The sequence below is a fragment of the Propithecus coquereli genome, unplaced genomic scaffold, assembly GCF_000956105.1.
Source record: "Propithecus coquereli isolate 6110/MARCELLA unplaced genomic scaffold, Pcoq_1.0 Scaffold3, whole genome shotgun sequence".
Taxonomy (NCBI): domain Eukaryota; kingdom Metazoa; phylum Chordata; class Mammalia; order Primates; family Indriidae; genus Propithecus; species Propithecus coquereli.
Window position 1 is genome coordinate 84834 of NW_012148618.1, and position 14721 is coordinate 99554.

General features: G+C 52.6%; 1 protein-coding gene across 2 annotated transcripts; it reads left to right on the forward strand.

The window, feature by feature from the left end:
* Positions 1-4923: 4923 nt before the first annotated feature.
* Positions 4924-14647, forward strand: JPH4 (junctophilin 4). 2 transcript variants are annotated; one of them, XM_012649399.1, is made up of 7 exons: positions 4924-5548; positions 5708-5835; positions 6071-6620; positions 7297-8068; positions 11095-11213; positions 11536-12068; positions 12979-14644. In XM_012649399.1, the coding sequence occupies exons 3-7, from the start codon at positions 6242-6244 to the stop codon at positions 13060-13062; spliced, it is 1887 nt and encodes a 628-aa protein (XP_012504853.1). In that variant the 5' UTR covers positions 4924-5548; positions 5708-5835; positions 6071-6241; the 3' UTR covers positions 13063-14644. The 2 variants fall into 2 exon arrangements, with proteins under 2 accessions (XP_012504853.1, XP_012504854.1); XM_012649400.1 differs by lacking the exon at positions 5708-5835 and having other exon boundaries at positions 12979-14647.
* The last annotated feature ends 74 nt before the right edge of the window (positions 14648-14721 follow it).

The following is a 14721-nucleotide window of genomic DNA, read 5'->3' on the forward strand; positions in this document are numbered from 1 at the left end:
TATAGATAGATAGACATACACAATGGAATATTATTCAGCCACAAAAAGAATAAAATCCTGTTATTTGCAGCAACATGGATGGAACTGGACTCCATGAGTGCCCAGGAGGTTATTGGGGTATTGTCCAACTCCCCTTCCCCTCCCCATCCCACCCCAAGGAATATTCAAGCTCTTTTTCCAACTCCACTGGATGATGAGGAAGGCCCAATCCCTTATCCTGACTCCCCAGACCACCCCTGTTTCCAACACCAAGCTGCTCTTTTACAGCCACCTAGGAAACAAATGAGCTTTTGAGAGAGGGGTGGGTACCAGAAGATGCTGGACTCTAAGGGACATGAATCTCACCAAAGCATTGTCCTCTCCCTACAGGGGAAAAGAAAGGACCTGCATGTCCCATTTGCCCGACTTCAGAGAGCTCACAGTCCCTAAGGCCCATCCTTGGGTCCCTCAGTTCATAGATCTCAGGTTAAAAATCCCTGCACCATAGTGAACGCAGTCCCACAGAGATGTGTAGAGAACAAGTTCTCATACATCCAGTGTGGTTTCTGCCAGACTGTTTCCTCTTTCAGCTAGCCAAACCTGGGAGCAGTGAGAGATGGGGACACTCAAGCAGGGAAGGACAGCCATGTAGAAAATTCTGAAATCAAGATCTGACAAGCAGAGGGAAGGTGTTTGTCCACCCCACAGCAGCCAGACAGAAGAAACGCAGTGCCAGGTTGCTGACTATTCTTACCCTCTCCCACCAGCAGGATCTCCGGCCCCATCCTGACCCCTGGTGGCTGCCCATGAGATGAGGCGGGAGATCTTCCCAAGCTTCGCCCTGATCTAGAGGCAGAGGGAAGTTAGGGGGTCCCAGAACAGCTGGAAACCTCCACCTTCACCCCACCGGCCTCAGCTGGGGTCCCTGGGAGGAGCCAGCATGTTTCCTAGGGCTCCTTCAGGAGGACTTGCTCCACTGGAGTCACCAGATGCCTTCTCAACATAAGCCTAGCAATCAATCAAATAAATGTATACCATATAAAGAAAGCACCTTTCACCTGTCAAGTTGGCCAAGTGTGTGTGTGTATCTGTGTATCTGTGTGTCTGTACATGTGTGTGTTACAACTAAAGGTTAATGCAGGTCAGGGTGCAATAAGACCAGTACTCTCATGCACAATTGGTGAGAGTGTAAATTTATACAGCCTTTGTAGAAGTGATTCTAGTAAAATAAAGCCAAAATCTTAAAATGTGTTTCTATACTGTGACCCAGTAATTCTACTGTTAAGAATTCAGGCCAGGCATGATGGCTCAGGCCTGTAATACTAGCACTCTGGGAGGCTGAGGCCGGAGTATAGCTTGAGGTCAATAGTTCAAGACCAGCCTGAGCAAGAGTGAGATTCCCGGCTCTATCAAAAATAGAAAAAATTAGGCGGTTGTGGTGGCACTGGCCTGTAGTCTCAGCTACTGGAGAGGCTGAGGCAGGAGGAATGCTTGAGTCCCGGAGTGTCTGAGGTTTCTGTGAGCTATGATGATGCCATTGCACTGTAACCAATGCGACAGGGCAAGATTCTGTCTCAAAAAAAAAAGGGAATTCAACTTCTGATATAACATCACATGATACCCGGAATTTGAAGTAAATGGGAGAGGAGAAAACAAGATTAGCCAAAAGTGATCATTGCTGAAACTGGGTGATAGTATATGGGGGTTCTTTATCCTATTTTGTCTACTTTGGTATACGTTTGAAATTTTCCATGATAAAACATTTTTTGAAGAAAGCATCAGAGAGCCAAAAATTTTCATATAAAAATGTTAATTTTTTATGCCAAAAAAAGTACAAACAGTATAAAAGTGCTCTGCTAGAATAGTTAAAAACAGTATTGTGCATCCAAACAGTAGAATACTATATAGCCATTAAAAATTAAAGAATGTTTTAATGACATGGAAAAATGCTTACAATGTAAAGCCAAGTGAATAAGTAGGATATAAAATTGTATATGCAACATTTAACTAATTATGTTAGATAAAATGCATAGAAAAGAAGACTATATGAAAATACACTAAAGTGTTTGTTAGACAGTAAGACTATAGGTGATTTTAATTTTTATTCTCAATATTGTGCTGCATTTTCCTAATTCTATAATGAACATGTTTTAGTTTTATAAACAGGATCCCCCAAATTGCATTTGTTAAAGCATACTAATTTGGAAGCCTGATATATATTGAGCTCCAAGGGCTGCCATATATAAGCTTTGCAACATTAAGCAAATTAATTAACTTTTGGGTCCCAGATTCCGCACCTATAAAACTGGCATAATGCCAACCTAATTTTCAAGCCACCATTTACTGAGCATTTACTATGCACTGGGCACTATGCCAAATGGTTTTCCCTCCGTATATTATTACACATACTATTCATACTTACAATTCATGCACAATAGTTTCAATCCTCACAATAAGGTATGCAGTAGGTTATGATATTCCCATTTTAGAGATATACAAACTGCAGCTCAGAAAAGCTGGGTAATATGCTCAGGTTTACCCGACTAGCAGGTGGTAGAGTCAGGACTGAGACATGGGTCTGTTCATTTTTGGAAGCCTATCTCTTGGCCTTTAGCCTGGAGTGCTCAAAGTTATAGCTTTGTGATTAGGATTGAATGAGGTAATACAAATGGGGTGCCAAGCACAGAACCTGGCTCCAAGCACAGAGCTGCTCCATTTAACATTAGTATCCTTTTCTATGACACCTGAATGTTGGTCAATTGTGGCAAAACAAACCACTGCACTCTCTGAAAAAAAAAAAAAAATGCCCCTGCCCTCAAAGAGGGGATCGTAGGACCTGTAGGGACAGACCAGAAAGGGGCTGGGAGGCTGGCTCATTCTGGGATACAGAGAAGGCTGGGACTTTGCATCCCATATGTTCCAAGGTACTTCTGGTGGAGATTTCTTCAGGACTTCATTGGACCCTACACCTTAATTTGCAGCTCAGAATACAGTGAAGAGTCACCCTACTAACAAGGCATCATGCCCCAGCTTCTGCTTATCCCTGCTACTCTTTCTCCCTAAAGAACAGGGCACAGGTATTCCAGGACCATAGATTGGTTTTCTTTTTTTGTTTTCCCCTTTCTTGGAGAAAAGGGGAATATTAGGGGCTGGGTGGGACAAGGCACTGTGTGGAGAAGGAAAGCTGAATATCTAGTGGAGAGCGATGAGCTGGCCCTGCCCCAGAACTCCCTTCTGGATTCATCTTAAATGCCTCTTTCCCTGGGGAACCAGCTGAAGTTGGATTCCATCCCTATTTCCTATTCCCACCATGCAAACTTGTCATGGCACTAACCACACTAGAATTGCTACCTAGTTGTCTATCTTCTCTACTAGATAGGAAACTCCATGAGGGCAGGCACCACAGTGTTCACCACTGTATCTCTAGCACCCTGGCAACGCATCTGCTATACAGTAAACTATGTAGATGTTTGATGAATGGAGAAATAAATGAGTGAACAATCTATCAATGGTCACATCTCAAGCGGACCCACAGCAGCCCTGCTCTGTGCTAAGCACTTAGAGGATGTGGTCCCTGCCCTGGAGGCTTAAAATTTACATGTTTCCCCAATCTCTTATATACTTTTAGGAAAACACAGTACAAGGGAAATCCTTGTTTATTCCAAACCTCATGCTCTTTATTATACCAAAGGACTCAGAATGGAGTCCCTGAGTCTAAGGGAAGTTCCCCAGTACATGGAATCCCGGGAGAAATTACACAACTCAAATGGTCTAATCCTGGCTCTGTGAGCTCTGCTGTGGGATCTCTGGTGAGTGACTTCCCTCTCTGTGCTTTAGTTCTCTCTCTAAAATGGGGGTGGGAGCTGGGGGGAGGGGTGGTGGAACAGGCCTTGAATGAAAACAACAGCAATTGGTAAATTTGGGTATTTACCTTGTTGTGTATAACTGGACACAGTGTTCTCCTTCCTAAACGCTTCAGGACAGGGTAGAACTAGAGGCAGAGTCTGAGCAAACTGAGGGGGAGGGAAGACAGTGTGTGCCCTCCTTTGCCTATAAACAGTCGAACCTAGGATGTGCCGCCTCTCTGGCAAGTGGACAGGACAGTAGGCTGGAGGACACCTTGCCACAATAAGGGCCCCACCCAAACATATCTATGTGTCTTTGCCTCTAGGTTTGCAAAAGACACGACTCCAAATCCCTGGGATCTTCCTGGCATCACCAAGAATGGTCCCCCTGCTCCCCATTCAAAAACAATACACTCCTTGCCTTTCAGAGGGACAGCCCAGGGAGAAATAGTTGGTGGAGGGTGAAGGGGGTGAGGCCTGGCTTACAGGCAGGGCCCCATTTCAAGCTTCTTCAGAAAGTACAAGAGGGTGAGCCTCCTGGTCCCCTCCACCACTTTCTTAGGGAGGACAGTGGACTAAGTGGATACAGGCATCCATGCCCAAAGGCTTCTGGCTTCAGTCCAAGCAGCTGGCAGCTTCATCCTTCTCCCCAAAGGCCCCACAAATACCACTTCCGGCCCTCCTGCCTCTATCTGGGCTCTTCCTGCCTGGATTTCTATACCCACGCCTGCCCTTCCCTCTGCAGAGCTTTCTCCCTCCCTTCACAATCCTTATTTTGCTCTCTGTCTCCATATCTATTTCTTTCCCCCTCCTTTCCTCCTCCCCTGCTTCCCTCCTCCTCGCCATCCCTCCCCAGCCCCGGAATGGGTCTCCCTCCCGTCCTCCCTCTCCCGCCTCCTTAGCTCTCACCCCTGCACCTCTTTCTTTGTATTCCTCTCGCCCTCTCTCGGCCTCGCCCGCATCTCTCCTCCCCCGCCCTGCTTCGGCCTCCCCCTGCCTCCCCATCTTCGGCTCAGTCTCCTCCCCCTCGCTCCTCTCCTCTCCCCTCCCCTCTGCCTCGCCCCACTCCCTGCCTGCATGCCAGGGTTTCTTTCCACCCTGGGGGTCTCTGTGCCTCTCCTTCTCCCCTCTGCCTTCCTCCTCCCTCACCGCAGGGTTAGCGAGCACCCATCCTCTTCTGCCTGGGCATCCCTCCCCGACCCCCACTATCGCCCCTGTCTCCTCTTCATCGTATCCTCCTCTACCCACTCTCTCCTCTCCTCTCTTCTCCCTGCCCCTTTAAATCTGCCTGGCCCTGCCTCCCCCGTGATGCTGGGATGGAGCAAACATTGATTTGTGCTGGGATGGAATCGGAATTTTGATTTATTTTTCCTCTCCCAACCATAAGAAGAAAAAAAATAATAAAAACACCCCCTCTTGATAGCCCCCTCCCCCTTCCCATCCAGCTCCCAGCTCCTCTTCCCTATCTCCACCAAAGGCAGATTTTTTTCCTACACTATTCCCATCTCCCCCCACCCCTGCCACTACCTTGCCGTCCCCCCCCCACTCTGTTCCTCCAGCTGGGGAGAGAGGGGACTCTCTCCGGGCTCCCCCACCTTCCTTCTCTGGGTTGGAGCAGTCTCTCCGGAAGGGGAGGGGGCTTGGCTTGTCCGGGTGAGGTGGGAGTGGAGGTATCCTGTCATGGATGCGGTGTCTGGGAGGCAGCCTGAGCTCCAGCCCACATGGTGAGTAACCTGCCCCCTCCCTCTGCCTGTCTGCCCATCCCCACCCTGGCCTTTCCCCTGCAGAGTCTCCCCCATGCCCATCCTTTGCCCCCTGAGAAACCGTCAGCCCTCTTTGGTCAGATCTCGCCCCTATATTTTCTAGTCTCCCCCCTTTGTCAGGGAAGCCAAAGAACCGGGGCAGAGGGGTCCTGACAGCAGCCAGAGAAGCGGGTGGCCTACGACTCTGCCCAGCCCCCTCTCGGGACCCCCCCAAATTGCCATCCACGCTGGACACTTTGGGGTCCTAGGTTGACGAAGTGGGACTCCAGCTTGGGCTTGGGCTTGAGCTTGGGAGGGGCCCTCTCCAAGAAGGGAGGAATGGGAAAGCCCCCGCGCCCCCAAAGCTTGGGAGCTGCTGGAAGGTGCTGCCGAAGGAGGGGGGAAGTTGGGGAACGGTGCTGATGCCCCAGAGCCACCAGGCCAGGGAGCGGCGGGCAAAGAGGAGGGGCCTCACTCACCACTTGCCCCCCCCTTTCTCCGCAGCCACTCAGGATGAGGGTCCGGCCCTGCCTGCCCGCGCTGGGGCCCCCCCGCCCAGCCCAGGTCTAACTGCCCCCGCCTCCAGGCCTCGCCCGGCTCTCAGGCCCCCAGCCGGCTCTCCAGCCCCAGGATGCGCTGAGCCGCCGGGGGGCTGAGGCCGCGCCAACTACATGCATGTCCCCCGGGGGCAAGTTCGACTTTGACGACGGGGGCTGCTACGTGGGGGGCTGGGAGGCGGGGCGGGCACATGGCTACGGCGTGTGCACAGGGCCCGGCGCCCAGGGCGAGTATAGCGGCTGTTGGGCGCACGGCTTCGAATCACTGGGCGTCTTCACGGGGCCCGGCGGACACAGCTACCAGGGCCACTGGCAGCAGGGCAAGCGCGAAGGGCTGGGCGTGGAGCGCAAGAGCCGCTGGACGTACCGCGGCGAGTGGCTGGGCGGGCTGAAGGGGCGCAGCGGCGTGTGGGAGAGCGTGTCCGGCCTGCGCTACGCCGGGCTCTGGAAGGACGGCTTCCAGGACGGCTACGGCACCGAGACCTACTCCGACGGAGGTGCGGGGCCCGGCCTACTACTGTCTGTCTGCTCGTCCGCGTGCGCTTTCCCCAGCCGTATACCCCCACGCCCTGCTGTTCCCCATACGCCTTCCCCATCCATATGCGCCCCTGAGCCATCCTTCTGTCCCCCACACCCCCGTCCCTCCCCCATGCCGTTCCCCATCGATATGACCCCAGCCCCCACCTTTCTCCCCTTTCTGCCCTCCTGCCTTCCTCATTTGTCTCTCTCCTGCCAGTTTCTCCCTCACCCCTTCCCTGTCTGCCTGTCCCTCACACCTCCCCTCTCTACCTGCCTGTCCCTGGCACTTCTGCTCTGTCCGCTCACACTTATTTCCCCAGTCAGCTTGCCCCTCAGAGTCCTGTTTGTCTATTTGATACATCTCCATCACCCTGTCCTTCACACACCCCAGCGGCCCCTCCCTCCCCTTTGCCCTATCTACCCACGCTGCCGAAATCCACGGATGGCTCCTGCTACTTGCCCGTCTTCACTCTGCTCTTGCACACTTTCCGACCCAGCGTGGCCTGTCCCCAGCTCCTGGTACCCTTCCCGACCTCCGCGCTGTCTCCACCCCTCCCACCTGACACCTGGGCTTCCAGGGGCTCTTGAGACTTGGGGTGCAAGGCACCTAGCGGTGGGTTATGACTCTTTCTCCCACCTCTTCCCCGCCCGCAGGCACCTACCAGGGCCAGTGGCAGGCCGGGAAGCGCCACGGCTACGGGGTGCGCCAGAGTGTGCCCTACCATCAGGCGGCGCTGCTGCGCTCACCCCGCCGCACCTCCCTGGACTCGGGCCACAGCGACCCCCCGACGCCGCCCCCGCCCTTGCCCCTGCCGGGCGACGAGGGAGGCAGCCCGGCCTCGGGCTCCCGGGGCGGCTTCGTGCTGGCCGGGCCCGGGGACGCCGACGGCGCGTCCTCCAGAAAGCGCACCCCGGCGGCCGGCGGATTCTTCCGCCGCTCGCTGCTGCTCAGCGGGCTCCGGGCTGGCGGGCGCCGCAGCTCCCTGGGCAGCAAGCGGGGCTCCCTGCGCAGCGAGGTGAGCAGCGAGGTGGGCAGTACCGGACCCCCGGGCTCCGAGGCCAGCGGGCCCCCGGCCCCAGCGCCGCCCGCCCTCATCGAGGGCTCGGCCACAGAGGTGTACGCGGGCGAGTGGCGCGCCGACCGGCGCAGCGGCTACGGTGTGAGCCAGCGCTCCAACGGGCTGCGCTACGAGGGCGAGTGGCTGGGCAACCGGCGTCACGGCTACGGGCGCACCACCCGCCCCGACGGCTCCCGCGAGGAGGGCAAGTACAAGCGCAACAGGCTGGTGCACGGCGGGCGGGTCCGCAGTCTCCTGCCTCTGGCCCTTCGGCGGGGCAAAGTCAAAGAGAAGGTGGACAGGGCTGTCGAGGGCGCCCGTCGAGCCGTGAGCGCTGCCCGCCAGCGGCAGGAGATCGCCGCTGCCAGGTGAGTGTCCAGTGCAGAAGCCAAAGCTGGGCTAAGAGGAGAGGGTGCTCTGGAGACTGGGAAGGAAGGGATCTCTAAGGGAGGACAAAGACTCGAGGCCTAGGGCCTGAGGGTGAGAAGAGCAGGCCTAAGAACAGGCAGTTGTATCCTTGGATATGTGTGGGGCGTTTATATCTGAGGCCACAGGTGGATGTGGGTGTGACTCTGTGGGTGGCTGGGTATTTGAGGGAGGTGGTATAAGACCATAAATGTGTCTCGCTGTCTTTTGTGTGGAGATGTTTATCAACGGAACCCATTGTTGTATGTGGGAGTAGCAATGGCTGCTTTGTGCAAGGGAAGAAACCTCTTGGAACTCAAACATGTCACTAGTCTTCCTCCTGTTGCAGCTGATCCAGCCTCCAGGCCTCAGTCTGGGAGCATGAGCCCTGGGTGGAACAGGGACTGTCCCTTCCTAATCACATTCCAGCCTGACACCATTTCAGCCTTGGGCTTTGGGGAAGCCTAGTTTGTACAGCTGCCCTACCCACCTGAAAAGCTAGTCTCTCCCAGCTTTGCCTCCTCTGCCTTCTTTTACCCAACTGATAAAGGTTTGAGGAGAGGAAACTTGCCTGTAAATGAAATTTTCTATATCAGATTACATTTCCATGTATCACAAACCTTGCTATCTAAAGCAGTGATGTCTAATATAATCTAAGCCAAATATGTAATTTAAAATCTAGTGGCCACATTAAAAAAATAAAAAGAAGCAGGTGAGATGAATTTTAATAATATATTTTTACTCAAACCAATATATCCAAAATGTTATCATTTCAACCTGTAATCAATATAAAATTATTGAGACTTTTACATTCCTTTTGAACTAAGTCTTTGAAATCTGATGTGTATTTTACACTTACAGCACATCATTTCAGTTTAGACTAGCCACATTTCAAGTGCTTAGTAGCCACATATGGCTTCTGACGACTGAATTAGATAACACAGATCTAAAGGAAGCCCAAAATCCACTTGTAATGAGATACATAGGTCCCTGATTTATACAACTCACACATTTGAATTTTTTATATATTGGATTTTCTTTAAAAGGGTTGGGGGCATAGTTGAGGAATTTTGTTTAAATTTCAGATTTTTTCAGAGGATTAGAAATCAGGAATATGTCCAAATATGCTTCAATGAGTTTGTATAATGGGTGACAGGGTGTGTACACGTGTGTGTGTGTGTGTGTGTGTGTGTGTGTGTGTGTGAATATGAACACATCAAATCCAGAGTAGATGCTTGAGCCAGAGAATGTGCATCTGTAGATATGTCTGAGTGTCTGGATGTTAGAGTGCAGGGCCTTAAGCCAGGGAAGGGGGAGGGCAGAGCACCAGGGAACATTTTAGACAAGATAGGGTGGAGGCATGTACAAGAAAAACTGATCTCAGTAACTAGAGGATCAGACAGTAGGAGGAGGTTGGTTGGTCTCCCCAGCAACAGGCCTGGCAACCGTGATTGGCTGCCAGCTGCCATGGAAACAGCAGAGCCTTGGCAGCAGGTGCCTCTGCCAGGTAGCCTGAGCCTGGCCTGATGCCTGAGCACAGACTAAGTCTACTATATAGGACTTGATCATCCAAACCCTTCATATACAAAAATACAGGCTCTTGTCAATGCATCAGTTTCATGGTTGCCAAGAGAATGCAATACAACCCAACACTGTGATCCTCCTACACTGCCCCAAACCCTGAGACCAGCTCAGTTTCAGATCAGGGCTAGTCATAGGAAATCTAAAAGCCCTAAGACAGAGCAGGGTTATCTGAGATCCCTCCAAGCAGGCTCTAAAGGTCCTTGACCCACCAGGTTTGAGGGGAGGAGGCTGACCATATCTCCCAAAGTATATAAAGTAAGAGGTGGACCTAAGAGTACAGTGGACATCGTCATCCTCTTCCTCATTCTCATACACTACCTTCCTAAGCCAGGTAAAACAGGCCTGTGGCCAAAGGAAGTCATGGGTCTTGATCCATTCACATGGATCAGAAGTAAGCACATCTGATTACCTCTACCTCTGCTCTTTTGGGTCCCACCTTCAGCCAGTATTACAGAACTAATTGAAAGGTTACAAGGCATCTACCATTAACAGCGGAGGGTGAAAGGGAAGAGAAAATTAAGGAAGCATCTTGACATCAGAGAGAGAACTAAGAAACAACAATGGGGGAAGGACTGATGATGCGTCAAGTTTACCTGTACCTAAGGAGCAGGACAGGAGGGAGATCGTGGAAGGGAGACTAAGAGCTTTCCCAGAAGGTATAATCACAGTGGTGAGAAACCATGCATGTTAGCAGGAAGAGGGAACAGCATCATAGCAGAAAGAAGAGACCCACCTTATTTCAGTTCCAGAGCTCAGAAAAGCATGAGGTGGGGCAAGGGGGAGTGGCAGTGGCAGTGACCGAGGGGGGAGAACAATGTGATAACAGAAGAGGCCGAAGAAAAGCATGGTGGGAAATTCTCATGTCAAGAAGAGGTAGGATTCAATAATAACTAGGGCTGGCAATGGAAAGGAAAAGGAGGGCAGAGGCTCCTAACAGGAGGGCTAGAGGGGTTGATAACAACAGGAGGTATTAACTGCAAAGAGGGTGGTGGGCATAACTCGTAAGCACCAAGCAGGACTACAGCAGATGTGCTAAGAGAATGAGGTCTCAACTGTCACTGGAAGGGAGCAGTAAAGGAATGGAATAACAGAGTTCCAGGAGGGCCTGGAAGAGGGAAGTGTTACTACGGGACATAATGGTAGAAGGGTGTGAGAGGAGGAGGAGGGTGTAAAGACGGCAAATACAGCCCAGGTCCAGGAGAGGAAACCAAAGGGGAGCTGCCCTGGCCTGCCAGGGAGGGGAGCAGCTGGCAGAGTGTGAGGAAGGGTGAGGACTCCAGAGGTGAGCTCAGATCAGGAGGAGATACCATGGTGGGGACTTGGGCGAATGGGCTGGAGCATTTGAGCAGGGACTAATTTGAAGTGGGGGTAGGTCTGCTAAAGTCCCTGTGCCTGGACTCAACAGGGCAGCAGACGCCCTCCTAAAAGCAGTGGCAGCCAGCAGTGTCGCTGAGAAGGCTGTGGAGGCAGCACGAATGGCCAAACTGATAGCCCAGGACCTGCAACCCATGCTAGAGGCCCCAGGTGAGGCGTGGGCAGCCTAGGGGAGGGGGTGGCCCGCTAGGGAGCTAGAGAATCTCAGGTGTGGGGAAGGGGGATGGGAAGCCCTGAAAGGGAACTGGGGATGAGAAAAGCCAAGGTACAAGGGGCCAAGGGGATGGTTGTCTGGGGAGCTGGACTGGGAATTTATGAAGTAGGGTAATGGAGGGTTTGGGGTCTGGCAGCAAGAAGCTATGAGCCTAAGGATACCAAAATCCTGGGAAGTCCCCAGTCAGGGGAATAATGCTGCAGCCACTCCAGCCCGAGGCCAGTTAGACCCCTCTGATTCTTAGCTATCCCTGCCTAGGCCGCAGACCCAGGCAAGACTCAGAAGGTTCCGACACAGAGCCCTTGGATGAGGACAGCCCTGGGGTGTATGAGAATGGACTGACCCCTTCAGAGGGATCCCCCGAACTGCCCAGCAGTCCTGCCTCCTCCCGCCAACCCTGGCGACCACCTGCCTGCCGGAGCCCACTGCCTCCTGGAGGGGACCGGGGTCCCTTCTCCAGCCCCAAAGCTTGGCCTGAGGAGTGGGGGGGGCCGGATGAGCAGGCAGAGGAACTAGCTGGCTATGAGGCTGAGGATGAGGCTGGGATGCAGGGGCCAGGGCCCAGAGACGGTTCCCCACTCCTTGGAGCTTGCAGCGACAGTTCAGGAAGTCTTCGAGAGGAGGAAGGGGAAGATGAAGAACCCTTGCCCCAGCTGAGGGCCTCAGGAGGCTCAGAGCTTGAGCCAGTCACCATGCTGGTCCTGAAGGGCCCGTCTTCAAGGGGTCCTGATGCTGGGTGCCTGACAGAAGAGCTCGAGGATCCTGCTGCAACCGAGAGGCCTGCCCAGCCGGTGAGACATCTCTGCCCCAACCGTGTGCCCTCTTCTCCTCAAAGCCTTGCCTCCCACCCTTCCGGACCTCTGTCTGATCCCCTGAGGGGCTTTGATTTTGACTCAGCTTCCTCTGCCTGGCCAGTCTTGGACCATATCCCACCTGAAAAAAATAGAAAGCTTTCAAGCTGGAAAGAATCTTAGACACCTTTAAGTCCAACTCCTTCATTTGACAGATGGGGGAACTGAGGCCTAGAGCACTTAAAGTAACTTGCCCAAGGTTACAAACTAATAATTAATGGTAGAGCCAGAACATTTTTCCCTGTTCTCCTTCCATATCATTTCCAGCTCCCAGTTTCCTACTCCACCCCCATCCCACCTCCACACTTTCTGTCTTTGGTGCCCAGAAATAAAAAAGGAAAAGATTGTTCCCTCCCTACCCTCACTCTCCCTCCCTCTCCTGGGAAGAAGGGAAATAGGGAAGAAGGCAGAAAACTGGGAGAGGCGGAGTTTCCCCAGAACCCTCTACTCTGATTGGACTCTAGGCCTTCTCCTGTTTCCTAGCAACCAGATCCTCACCCCTTCATCCCTCTGCCTTACTGCAGTACTGGCTGCTGCTGCCAATGTCTGCTACTAAGGCCAGGCACCTCCTGCCTGGGCCACATGATATGCTGGTGGGAGGGAAGCAGAGGGAGAAGGGAGGAAGGGCTGTCCCTGCCTTTGGGATGCCAGAGGAAAGGTGGGGCCCTGCCAGGGAGAAGAAGGGTGTTTTGCAATTGAAAACAAAGGTTGGAGATCCACCCACCCCCCAACTCCTCTGGCATCTGCAGGGAGGTGCCTGGGACCCTCTTCAGCTTTGCCACCTCAGCCAGGGCAGGAAGGTGGGACCTGGTCTGGGGGACTAAGCCTGCCTCCCCCTCTGTCTCTCTAGGGAGCTGCCAACCCCCTGGTGGTGGGAGCCGTGGCCCTCCTGGACCTCAGCCTGGCGTTCCTGTTCTCCCAGCTCCTCACCTGAGGCTACTTCCTGGCCTAGTTCTGGCTTTGGTTGCCTGCCTTTTCACCCCTTTGCCCTGCCTTTTTCTCTTTTTCTCTTCCTGGTTGTGTTTTTCTCCTTTCTTTCTCTTCTCTCTTTCCTTTCTTTTCTGCCCCCTTTATTTTTGTCTCTTGCTTTTTCTTTCCCTCTCTTCTTTCAGATTATCTCATTTGTTCTGAATCTGTCTCTGTCTTCCTCACTCCTTTCCCTACCCCAACCCCTTCTTTCTCTAGATTGTTTACATATGAAGGGCTTTTCTCTCTCAGAGTTGCTCTCTTCTCTGAGACACACAAATCTAAGACAGACCATTGCCCCATGCCCACCCCACCTTTTCTTTAGACCTAAACTTCACTGAGGGTGGGGGTTTGGTGTCCTGAGGAGACTCCTGTAAGCTGAATGGAGAGGAGGAAGAAAATGAAGGAGTACCTGAGTGCTGGGCAAGGCACTGGCTGAGCTGCTGTGTCTCCCTGGCCTGAGGGACCTGGTGTCCCTCTGAGGCCTAGTGAAAAAGCTGCAGAAGGTGCAGCCTCCACCTCTTCGCTTGGAGGATATTATCTCACCTCCAGGCAGGTTCTGAGCTAAGGTTCTGGCCTAACTGTTCTTTCCCTGAGGCAGATAGGGGAAGTGAAAAGTAGAGTAACTCCCTAGCATTTCTCTCTTTCTTTCCTCATCAGCAAGCCCCTCCTCCTCCAGCCCTCTTTGGTGGCATGCCATGCCAAGAGCAGTGTGTAAAGGAACAAAAAATATCCAGTGCAGTCAAGTCCTTCCCAGACTTTGCCACTGACCTCTCTCACCCTTCTGTCTCCCCCTAATAGTTTATTTGGTTGGTCTGGACTCACTTGTGGCCTTTGATTAAATTCCTAAGGGGCCTGAAGAAGACATTGCTACTTAGAGGCACTTGAGTAAGAATCCCACCCCACACCCCAACTCTGGCAGTCGTGGTGGGGGAGGCACTTCTTGGGGATGGAACCAGACAAGATAACAGGAGCTCATAAGGAAGCAGAAGCTGTGACAAGTTTAGTAGTCTCAAAATGGGTTATATCCCTTCCCCCATCACATCAGAATCTTGTGTAATGGGAAAACAACAGGAGGGGTTCAAAAGAAGCTGGTCTCTCACAGGCTGTCCAGGCAGGGCAGGGGTGGGAGTCAGACCTGGGTGAGAGGTGGGTGGAAGGCCCTGTTTGAGGCTGTGGCTGATCCCTGGTACTAGCTTTTCCCCTGGGGGCAGGAAGCCCTAGGAAGAGGGGACTGTAGGGTTCCCAGGGGATCTTTCCTCCCTCTCCTGCATGAGGCAGAGGCAAGCTGCCTGCCAACCCCCTCCCTCAAGGAATGGCCTTGCCTGGGAATGCCCACCACATACCTTCTTCTTTTTTTCTAGTCAAACTGTTTACTCCTTGGCCTGCCTCCCTCCTTCCTCCCCTCTCAACCTTTACTTCTGATTTCTATTTCATGGAATTTGGGATTGAAGTTAAACTACAACAGTGCCGCCAACACCGAGTCTTGCAGGAAAAAAAATACAAAGAAATTTAACAAAAAAAATATATTAATAAAAAAGTTCAAAAAAGGGGGGGGATTGTCATCTCCTTTGGGGTGCGATGGCTTCAAACCCAAGCTCTCTGGGTACTGAGGATGTGCAAGGAG

Bases quoted from the DNA above. Each gene is read 5' to 3' on its own strand.
- JPH4 (XM_012649400.1), top strand. From the start codon at position 6,242: ATGTCCCCCGGGGGCAAGTTCGACTTTGACGACGGGGGCTGCTACGTG. The intron at 8,069-11,094 runs GTGAGTGTCCAG...TGGACTCAACAG, and splicing joins CAGGAGATCGCCGCTGCCAG to GGCAGCAGACGCCCTCCTAA. The intron at 11,214-11,535 runs GTGAGGCGTGGG...ATCCCTGCCTAG, and splicing joins ACCCATGCTAGAGGCCCCAG to GCCGCAGACCCAGGCAAGAC.